General features: G+C 37.8%; 1 protein-coding gene across 6 annotated transcripts in view; it reads left to right on the top strand.

The window, feature by feature from the left end:
* LOC106881599 (pecanex-like protein 1) overlaps positions 1-11,590 on the top strand; it is a 105,495-nt gene that overhangs the window by 11,337 nt on the left and 82,568 nt on the right. For 5 of the 6 annotated variants that reach the window (XM_014932061.2, XM_014932060.2, XM_014932057.2 and 2 more), the window contains exons 2-3: positions 1,785-2,005; positions 4,506-4,681. In XM_014932061.2, the coding sequence (XP_014787547.1) occupies positions 1,785-2,005; positions 4,506-4,681 (397 nt within the window). The remainder of the gene's footprint in view (positions 1-1,784; positions 2,006-4,505; positions 4,682-11,590) is intronic. The other variant, XM_014932059.2, reaches the window with a different exon arrangement.

Here is an 11,590-nt window from a genome sequence, read left to right as displayed (position 1 = left end):
GAAAACACCTAAATCTCTACAAGGCCCTAACAGGGGGTAGTGGCAAACCCTGTTGTACTCCTTCACCACAACTTTCTCTCACTCTTTCTTCCTGTTTCTATTGTACCTTTATTTCAAAGGGCCAGCCTTGTTACACCCTGTGTCATGCTGAATCTCCCTGAGAACTACGTTAAGGGTACACATGTCTGTGGAGTGCTCAGCCACTTGCACGTTAATTTCCCGAGCAGGCTGTTCCATTGATCAGTTCAGCCGGAACCCTCGTCCTCATGACCGATGCAGTGCCGCGATATATATAAGTAAACACTAGTGAAGGTAGCTAATTATATAGATATACATGCATACCTGTATACTAGTTTTTTCCAAACATAGTATGTGTTTGTATGTGTTTATCTCAGGATCCATGTATATGTGTGTGTGTACATACATACATACATATAAAATTATAAATAAGGGTATCTAAGAGATACCATCATGCTTGAAATAGCAGTCAAACCCTGACTCTCTCTCTATCAGCTCCTACATTCACCTCTGCTTGTGGAAGTGGACTGGTCTGAAGCCACTTCCACTCAGCAACCAAATAGCAGCTAAATCTCCCTCAAGCCACACCCTACATTATTAAAAATCAAACAAACTTTGGTAATATTATTCAGGGTGTACTGTGTGAACAATAAAGATGGGATGGTCATAGTAAAATGCCTTGAATCATAGGTCTGCTCATTCAGGGCTGACATGGGGCTGAAGCATACCGGTCTGTATACCTGTGTCTTTTCAAGACTGATTATTTAAGGACCACTGATGCCCTGTAAATAGAAGTAAATCATTCTTATTACTTGTGGGATGGAGGGCAAGAATCCTAACATGTTGAAGGTAATCTCTTCATCATTAGGGGAGAAAGAGAAATGTTTCTTTTTTTTCTTTTCTATCTAATGAAGAGCATATAATCTCTGCACCTCATACCATACTAACCTTGCTGACATTTTATTCTATTCTTAGGTCCTATCTGCTTTCAGCAGGTTGAATATCAAGGACTGCTATTCAAGTAGTCTAGGATGCATGACACCGGCACCCGTGTTAGTGTCACATAAAAACGCCTGTGCTGGTGGCATGTTAAAAGTACTCAGTACATTCTGTGAAGTGGTTGGTGTTAGGAAGGGCATCCAACACAAACAGAATGGAGCCTGGGCAACTTCTTTCAAACCAGCTCCTGTCAAACTATCCAGTTCATGTCAGCATAGAGAACAGACATTAAATGTGGATGAAATTTTGTACATAGTGGGGTCCTAATTCCGTCCACTGAGGCTGGCTACAAGTTTGTATTCTGTCGAGATTACCCTAGATGCACCCACATCTTGCTATCATGCCCTCTGAGCCATTGTCCATATTGGGTTCCTTGTGCTCAAAAGGGCTGACATGCCCTGGACAGTAATCCTGCCAAGATTGCTTGATACCCTCTTTAGCTTTGCTCATTAGCCAAAGTGAGGTACCGTAGTATGGCCATTGGTGTTTGCTACTGAATTCTGAGAGCCATAGGTGAGAGCAGTGTAACAGTTAGAGATCTGTGCCCCTGCCCCTGTCTGAAAATGTGTGACTAACAGGTTTACAGGTTTACACAAATACTACACTTTATGCAGCACTACATCAAAAACCACTTTGCCAATATAGACTGCCATTAATTTCTCCTAACTCTGGGGGATTATTTTATATATATACATATTTACTATATTTTTTAAATTTTAGTTTTGTTTAATATTCTCATTCTGATGTTTTTGCTATTCTTGTTGCAGACCGTTGCCACATCGATCTTTGTATGGATGATATACTGCGGAGTAGTAGGGCTAGTGTTTGCCATTATAAAGAGTATCAACTATAAACTTCATCACATGTTCGACACTTCGGAAGGCTTTGAAGAGGCACTGGACAAGTTTGCTGAGAAGAATACTTCACAGACCAAAGTTGATTCTCGTCGTTCCAGTGCCAAGAGTAACCACAAGAATGGCGATAATAGGTTTGACTTTTGGTTATGTTTTAGTGCAGTGTTGTGTCTGTGAAGGCATGTGGCCTTGTGGTTAGGGTGTTGCATTCACGATCGCAAGATTGTGGTTTCAATTCCCAGACCAGGTAGTGCATTGTATTCTTGAATAAAACACTTCATTTTATCTTAACCCTGCGATGGACTGGTGTCCTGTTCAATGGAGAATGTTGTGATCTTGGTCACTTACATGTCATGGAAACCAAGTAGCCGGCCATAATGTGTCCATGGACTTGAGGCAGTAATGTTCAGGGGTTGATGGTGTTTGTGTATGAGACCACCTTCATAAGCTCTATACAACACACATGAATTGATATATACTCTATATGCAAATAGGGGTATAAAGAAATCCTTTGAAGTCACTGAAGGTTATCTCTATGTGGTCACTTGACCTTCTAAACCCAACTTTGCACATAGGACCTGGACTGTACATTTCTAGGGATTTTTATCTTGCAAAACACACCTGGTGACACTGTCGATGATGGTGCCACATAAAAAGAACTTGTGCTGGTGCCATGTAAAAAGCAACCAAGAAAGTGACTGGCTTTTGGAAGGGCATCCAGCCATAGAACCCATGCTAAAACAGACATTGGAGCCTGGGGTAGCTCCTGGTCTTGCCAATTCCAGTCAAACCATTCCAACGCATGCTAACATAGAAAACAGACATTTAATGCTGCTGATGATGATGATTTGGATAAAAGATAAGTGCATCTTACATGCCATCAAATACAATATTTTCCATATTATGGCCAGAGACACATCAATAGTTTTATGACAACCTTCAGTGATCCTTTGACATGCCACATGACCATCCATAACCATGCAACTATTGTTTCTAAAAATGGTCTGGAGGCTCAGACATTTTTCATTGAATGTCCTCAATCCTCGGATGATTTCTCTGTGATAGTGAACATTGCATGAAATCATCCACTTCAAACGAATTCTAATGTCTCTAAGTTGCTCTGTGTGATTAGATTTGTTTTGTTAGTTCAAATATTTACTCACTGACCACAGACTTCGTGGCTGTTGGCATGGCCCTGTGGCTAAGAAGTTTGCTTTTGCATTCATGTGGTTCTGGGTTCAATCTCAGTGCAGGACTACTATAACATTGAGTAATTCTGAGTCTTGACTGTGGAATTAAGTCGACAGGAACTGTGTGGGAGTTTATGGAATGGATGATAACTCTTCTTGATTGGTAAATTTATTCCATTCTTTGGTTTAATGCCACCACCCAGCCAGCCCTTGATTACACAGGTCTCCAGACTGGGGATAAAATCCTTCCTGCCCTCTGCCAGTTTTAGAAACTCTGGAAATAATTATGAGTATGCCCTGCCGTTGTTTTGAGTGTATTGAAATAGCCTTTTAAATTACCTTTAAGATTCTGCTACTGGGTTACCCAGCAACAGACACATTCAAAGTATTGAGGAGACAGATGATGTTCTGTTAATGGCTAAAACCCACATTGTTAGCAGTAATAGATGTGTGATGTGTTGATGTGATTATGATGATGATGATGATGATGGTGGTGGTGTTGTTTAACCCTTTTGAGATGCTCTGTGTTTCTTCCAATTATTGTTAATATTGGTGTTAGGAAGGGCATCCAGCTGTAGAAACTCTGCCAGACCAGATTGGAGCCTTGTGTAGCCATCTGGTTTCACCAATCCTCAGTCAAATCATCCAACTCATGCCAGCATGGAAAGCAGACGTTAAATGATGATGATGATGTTAACAAAGAATTTAGTAAAAATAACTTAGTTATAATTAAGTTGATGTTAGGAACATAAATTGTGACTGAGGTTTGATGGAAGATTTTAATTCAGATTTTATGAAAACAAGACATTTGTACTACAAGACCAGAGCCAGTTTCAGCCGGGTCAGTAACGAAAGGGTTAATCTAAAGTCAATCTTATGAGCTAAGGCATACAAGCATTGCAATTTGTCTCCTCCCTTTCCAATCATTAACACTTTTTCCCTTGCAGGGAGACTTAGATCTCATCTGACAAACAGTGATTTGGGCTTTATTACTGAGCGGGGCAATGGTTGTTGTCTTGTCAGGAGTTCACTTCCATTCAAATTGTTTCAGCAGTTGACATTATCAGAATGGCATAAATGAAAATGATGGAGTCAATCAGACTATGTCGTTGCTTGACCTGTTAGAAATAGCTGCTTAATTTCTCTCAAATCACACCTCTGCTACCATCTTATAAAAAAGAAGGTTACATTGGATAATGTAACTCTTAGATACAGTATCTGAATAAAAGGTGGGATGCTCATAAATGGATTGTGTTTGATCACAGTTTACATTGGATCTGGAGCTAATTAACAAATAAATGTGGATTATGATGACAGTAATAATGTTGTTGATGTTAATGATGATGATGCTACTGTCCTACCTCTGATATTTGTTATTTCTACAACTGCTTCTCCCTTTTTTTTTCCCTGTTTCTGTTGCGTGTACCTACTGGTCCCTGTCTAGCAGTGATTCTGAGGAATATATCGAAATGTCAGTGATGAATCGGTCTCAGAACTGTACAATCACCCCACCAGTCCATCACAGTTCAAGAAATTCTGTCATTTTAGAAACACAACCAGTTCACAAAGAGACAAATACCAGCCACCAACTTGATGTCGAGGATTCAAAAAATGATGCAGGTTAGATAATTCTTGCCTTTTTCTTGCCTTAAGATACTGCACAGAGACACATATACATACATATAACTATACATACATAGATATATATACATACATAGATATATATACACACACAGATATAAACACAAGCACATTATACACAGATGTACACTTATAAAATCATAATTGTTATTACAAACAAAAGAACTGAATATAAGTAGTAAAGTGAATTGCTTATTGTTATCTGCTTCACATTCACCATAGAACAGCATTTTGACTTTGCTGAACTATAATTATTCGCAGACTGTATGAATAAAAATCTGTTTAACCCTATACCTAACTACACCTAAGATCAGAGATGATAGTGATCACTATAGGTTCATGGTTTAAGTTTCTTGTCTCTGGTAAATTTCAAGTAGATCTGGAAACAATGAATAAATTTTGGTTTGGTTTGTATCATACAACTAAAATTCATCTTTTACAGAGATACTCTACTTCCAGGTTTATCTGATGGCTGCTATGCACAAGGTTCTTGCTACAGACTTGAAACATAAAATTATGGGCCTCTAGTTATCCCCAGCTAATATATGATATATAATATATAATATACATATGGAAACAGACAGACAGACAGACAGGGACAGTGATTTAAATAATGTACATGCACAAGAAAATAGTAAATTTTGTATTGTAGTTGGTCGATGATCAGATGGAGTTTTGATTGCAATTATCAAACCTTGTTTTTTCCCCATCTGTTACCCTACTAAATGGGTGGACAGTTCACTCCATGTGTGCCAGATGTTCAGGTACAGCTCTTGTAAGAGTTGTTATCTGTTGGGGATTTTCCACAAAAGATAATTGAAAATAGGTGCAAATGGACTGAGATGTTTTTGAAACAATTTTCCACTCACTCTTAGAAGTAACCATTGTTTTCATTCACCACGGTTTAACACCTGTTTCCTATGCTGGCATGGGTTGGACAGTTTGATAAGAGCTGGCAGGCTAGAGGATTGTGCCAAGCCAGAGGATTGTGCCAAGCCAGAGGATTGTGCCAAGCTTCACTGTCTGCTTTAGCATGGCTTGTACAACTGAATGCTCTTCCAAATTCAGCCGTTTTACAGAGTGTCGTCTGGGTGTTTTTTTCCTTGGTACCAGCACTGGTGAGGTCACCAAGTAACTTTGAAGAGAAGACCCCCCCCCCTCAACTGAAGGAAGGAGTAATATTGAGGTGGGTGGCTTTAGGGTGACAAGAGGTTAGAGTATGAGTAGAGGGACAGAAACAGGCGCTTTTGTTGTAGAGGAGATGCATGGGTACCACAATTGGGAAAGAGAGGAGGAGTGTGAGAGAAGATGGTGGTGAAGATGTGTTGGGGTGGACCGTATATATGAGATTTGGACTCATTTAACCTTAATCATAATAACTGTAAACGTTTTTGTATTTTTGATATAACCTGTATCGAAGGAATTCTGAAACAAAAAAAAAGTACAGATAAATGTATGTGATTTCAGCTCTACTTATGAGTATTGAGCATTCCATTTGTATTGTATAAAGATGTACTGAGACATATATTAGAAAATATATACGTGTGATCATCATCATTTTCATCCTCATCATTGTTTTTACATCCTCTTCTCCATGCTGGCATGAGTTGGATGGGACCTTTTTGAGATGATATTTTACAGCTGGATGCCCTTCCACATGCCACCCTTTGCCTCTTACAACATTTGGGGATCCAGTGTACCTATTTTAAAAACAGATGCACAAATATATATATATATATATCAGATTTTATGAAATTGTATTTATTTTGTGGTTCAAAAACATGAAAGTGTTTGATTAAATATAGGTTGATTAAATATAATCTTGTTTATCTTATATATATATATATATATATATATATATATGTACACACTTGCTTACACATGTAAACACCTATGTATTTGTATAGTGGGAACATAACAGCAGGATAATAAAATCTTGACTTGTTTCTGTGTGGTCTGTTTGTCTCTAACAAGAATTGCTTTACTTAATTCACTAACACCTCGAGGATGTGCATGAATGCTACAGCCCCCGCCAAATAATATTTCCCTCTAATAATAATAATAATAATAATAATAGTAAACAACTGACTTTCTACCTACATAAGAAACCACACCCACACATGTATACACACATGCACATGTACACACGCACACACACACATATCTGAATGTGTATAAATATATGTATGTATCTATTCACTCTTGTATGTGTGTTTGTTCAATTGCATGTTCTATTTAGATGTATTATTATGTGTTGTCTGTTGTTTTTTTTTTATTACTTCTTTTGTGAATTTTGAATTATCTGAATTTAATTCCGTTAGCAAGGAATACAAAACGTTTACAAAGAAAGACACTGGTTAATTCTGTGATTCTTAATCTTTTGTGCTTTTGGTGGTTCCTGTATGCAAGTTCTAAAAATAAAATGAAAAAAATGAAACTGTTTAGACATGTACTCTTGTCCTGTTAATTTCATTACTTGAATGTCAATCTGAAATCATTCCCATATATCTTTTATTTAAACATGAGATCTCATAAATTATGCAAATGTTTGTATGTTAATGATTTTATATATATGTATATATGTAATGTAAAATGTATATCTAATGTATTTGTGTGTAGAGAAAATCAGTTTGTTATCGAAGTCAATGCAGATGAAACATTAAATGTCAAAAATCTAAATATAAAAGATATTGAAATGTTACCATAGAAACATTTTAGTAGTATTGAGATTTCAGGTTAAGGACCCCTTTGCAAATGCATTAAGAGAACAAGAGGGAACGATAAATCTTGCGTCCATTATGTTGGCAGGTCGACTCATTGTGTTTGATATTTAGTTTATGTGTAATGTGGAGTTTGGGATTTCAGATTGTGCTCCATGGGCTGTTATTGTTGTTGGATGTACATTTGTAAGGAAGAACTGGGTCACGAGTCTATTCTAGCTGGTTGTTAGTTGTTGGCTTGTGGAGATGCTCATTGACTTGGATCTGTAATGATCAAATCATGCAGACAATGTAATTTTTGCTGCATTTAGCACTCTAGATCTGATATATGAGAGAAGTGTATAGGCTCATATCCATGTTGCAAATAGGGCAGGTGGCCAGTGTGAATGAGTTACTGTTATTGTGGCCTTCAACTACTGTAGCAACGGTACAACTGCTGCTCTCCACAAAGCCATGTATTAAGAAAGGCTAGATACACTTTAGGAACTTCCCTACAGAATGCTTATCAAAGAAATGGATTCCTGACAACAGGAACCTATGTGTGTTGATCAATTGCTCCATTTCCAGTAATGAAGTGTCTGCACACTCAGGTTGTCTATCAGATCCTATGCTTCTCAAAAGAGGCAGATGTAACATCAGCAGCATGATTTAGTTATTACACATCCCAATCAATAAATTTCCACTTACTTTCACTTTCACTTTCAAAAAATACCTTCAAAAATGCTGGAACAAGATAAGGCCATTGCTGTTACTTTAATATTAGTAACTTGTGGATAAAGGAAGTCATCTTGATCAAAAACTGCAATCCAGCAATTGGTCAGAGTTGAATGTGTGCCAGTCGCTGTTATCATATATGATAGCCCATGAAACAACATTCCACTTGGTTACACATGTGGTAATTTGAATATCATGTACAGTGATTCAATATGCCAACATAATGGGTCACAATTTACATCTTTTGTCTTGTTCTTTTAATAGCTTTATAAAATAGAGAAGTTCATAACCGACATATTAAGAATACTTAAATATTTCCAAGTAGTATTTCAGTATCTTATTAATATTGTTGATATTTAATCTTGCATCACACTTGCCTTCTATAACACTAATTTTCTACAGATTCTACAATGCTTCAAGCAAACTACATCTAATATATATACGAGTACGATAAGCAGCATATTTGATTATCTTATGACTTTTGAAAATTCCATAGGCTTGAATACTTTGCCTTGTCAGTTACTATATTTCATGACATATAAGCATATAAGATGCATTTAAATAAAAAAGAAAGACAAAATCTCCCCAAATCCCCCCAGCCCTTATATGTGAAGTTTGTTTCCTATAAGCTAAATTTGCCTTAATGCTCACTACATTAGGCTACTAATTTTAATATAAATAGTCTCTTCTACCTAGCTTAACTTCATGATAATATTTACTTAAACATTATTATGGCTCAGTGGTTAGAGCATCGAGCTTACGATCGTTAAGTTGTGAGTTTGATTCCTGGACTGGGCTGCATGTTGTGTTCTTGAGCAAGACACTTTATTTCACGTTGCTCCAGTTAACTCAGCTGTAGAAATGAGTTGCGACATCACAGGTGCCAAGCTGTATCGGCCCCTTTGCCTTTCCCTGGGACAACACCAGTGGTGTAGAGAGGAGAGGCTGGTATGCATGGGCGACTGCTGGTCTTCCATAAACAACCTTGCCTGGATTTGTGCCTGGGAGGCTAACCTTCTAGGTGCAATCCCATGGTCATTCATGACTGAAGCGGGGTGGTCTCCTCTCCTAGTATTACTTGTCCTGTAAAAGTATTATCATAACATTGGCCATTTTATTACTGTAATCATGTAGGATATTTTCACTCTGGTTATTTCTTGCTTTATGTTCTGCTCTACTTCAAACAGTACTTTTGTAATGTATTTGCTAAATTGCCTTCAATATAACATTCTTTAATGCACTGGAACCATTTTCTCCTGAAAATGGGCTGCTGACATTGAGGTGTGTCTTATATGCCATCAAATATAGAAGCTTAACAGCAATGGTAAAGACTATGGAATGGGGTTACGACTGTTATTTTATATTTTTAAATTCAAATGAATGTAACTGACATTGAATATTTGCAGCACAGTAGCAAAGCTGTATCAGTAATAAAGGAAATTAAAAGAGAGATAATCAAGCTTGCCTCTATCTTTGTCACTAGGTATATGTATATGTGTGTGTATATACATACATGTATATATATATATATAGAGATATATATATATATATATATATATATACACACACACTTCAAAGAATTGTAAAGCAACAACAACAAAATTTATGTGAAACCCCAGATTATATTCCCTAAAGAGACGTTCTTTTATTATTTGAAGAGGTGATGGATGATGGAATCCATAAAGTATCAATTCACATTTCACCCATCTTTTTTATCATTCTTCCATGCTTTTAGTAATTGTGAAGCATCATCATCATTGTTTTAATGTTCACTTTTCCATGCTCGCATGGGTCAGACAGGATTCGTTGAGGCAATCTTTCTCTCACCTACCTTCACTTGTTTCCAAGTAAGGTTACATTTACCTGTCAGCTGACGTGTCTCCATGGAAGATTGGCAATGGGTGACACTGCTAGCATGACAATGACACATGTTTACACCTATCTGGTGATGTCAAGGCAAGGAGACATTAACACACCTATACACCACACATTCACAAAGCTTGGGTTGGCTTGGGGCCACAAAAGAATACATTTGCTCAAGGTGCCACTCAGTGGGATCGAACCTAAAGCAATGCAGTTGGGAAGCAAACTTCTTACCACAAAGCCACACCTGCTTCTGTCTAACATTTGTGCTTCCATGTTGTGATTTATTAATATAATTGGTCAGATTTAAGAAGCAGTAATGCGACAGACTAAATACCTTGTTGTGTTTAGAGCCTCTGCCTCATGACTCTTTTCAGCCACTGGTCTATGGCTGAAGTACTTTCATTTCTATTAAAAGTCTTGCCCAGGTCAACTTATCCCTCAAGGTCAATTAAGTTCCAATCATATACTGGTATCAATTTGCCAGATTTCTGATCTTGTTTAATATCAAGAATATGGTTGTTGTAAAACACCCATACCTTAATTCTGCTTTTAATGTCCATGGGTCTGATGGAATTTCGAGGCAGATTTTCTGCATTCAGATGCCCTCCCTGTCACCGACCCTTACCTATTATCAAGCAAGGTAAAGCTTCCCCATAACCAGGCATGTTTTTCATGGACAAATGGAAACAAATGACAAGTGGTGCATGTTTATAACCATCACATGATCTCAAAACACATACAAACATGCATAAAATACATGTACACACATACACACACACACACACACACACACACACACAATATACAATAGGTTTCTTTCAGTTTCTATCTACCAAATTCACTCACAAGGCTATTGTAGAAGGCCCTTGTGCAAGGTACCACAGAAATGGATTGAACCCAAGCTTCTTAACTAAACGGCCATGTTTGCTCCTCTCACAACATACCGGTAATATGCTGAGGTTGATTCCCTCAACTGTAGACCTCTGCTTTGTATAAGAATAAATCTTAACAAAGGTCCTAAATGCTCTTCAGAAATGAATGAATGTCACAACACCTCAGTTGCCCCCCTCCCACACCTTTTTTAATGTTGTTGTTGCTGCTGTTTATTTTTATTAATCAACTTTTATGTTTTTTTGAAGTTTTCCTTAAATTTTCAGATTGGATCAACATGTCTACCAGTGTGAGGGTGACTCGACGAGTATATGTGTGCATGTGTGCATGTGTGCATGTGTGTGCTGTACGTGTGTGTGTATGTGTGTGTACGCTTGTGTGCATGTGAGTGTATGTGTACATGTGTGACTGTTTGTATATATGTGTAGATGTATATGCACGTACATGTGCATGCTCCTCTGTGTGTGTGTGTTTGTTTATCATCATCATCATCATCATCGTTTAACGTCCGCTTTCCATGCTAGCATGGGTTGGACGATTTGACTGAGGACTGGTGAAACCGGATGGCAACACCAGGCTCCAGTCTAATTTGGCAGAGTTTCTACAGCTGGATGCCCTTCCTAACGCCAACCACTCAGAGAGTGTAGTGGGTGCTTTTACGTGTCACCCGCACGAAAACGGCCACGCTCGAAATGGT

The sequence above is a fragment of the Octopus bimaculoides genome, chromosome 6 (genome assembly GCF_001194135.2).
Source record: "Octopus bimaculoides isolate UCB-OBI-ISO-001 chromosome 6, ASM119413v2, whole genome shotgun sequence".
NCBI classification, from domain to species: Eukaryota; Metazoa; Mollusca; class Cephalopoda; order Octopoda; family Octopodidae; genus Octopus; species Octopus bimaculoides.
This window is presented reverse-complemented; position numbering and strand designations above follow the sequence as displayed.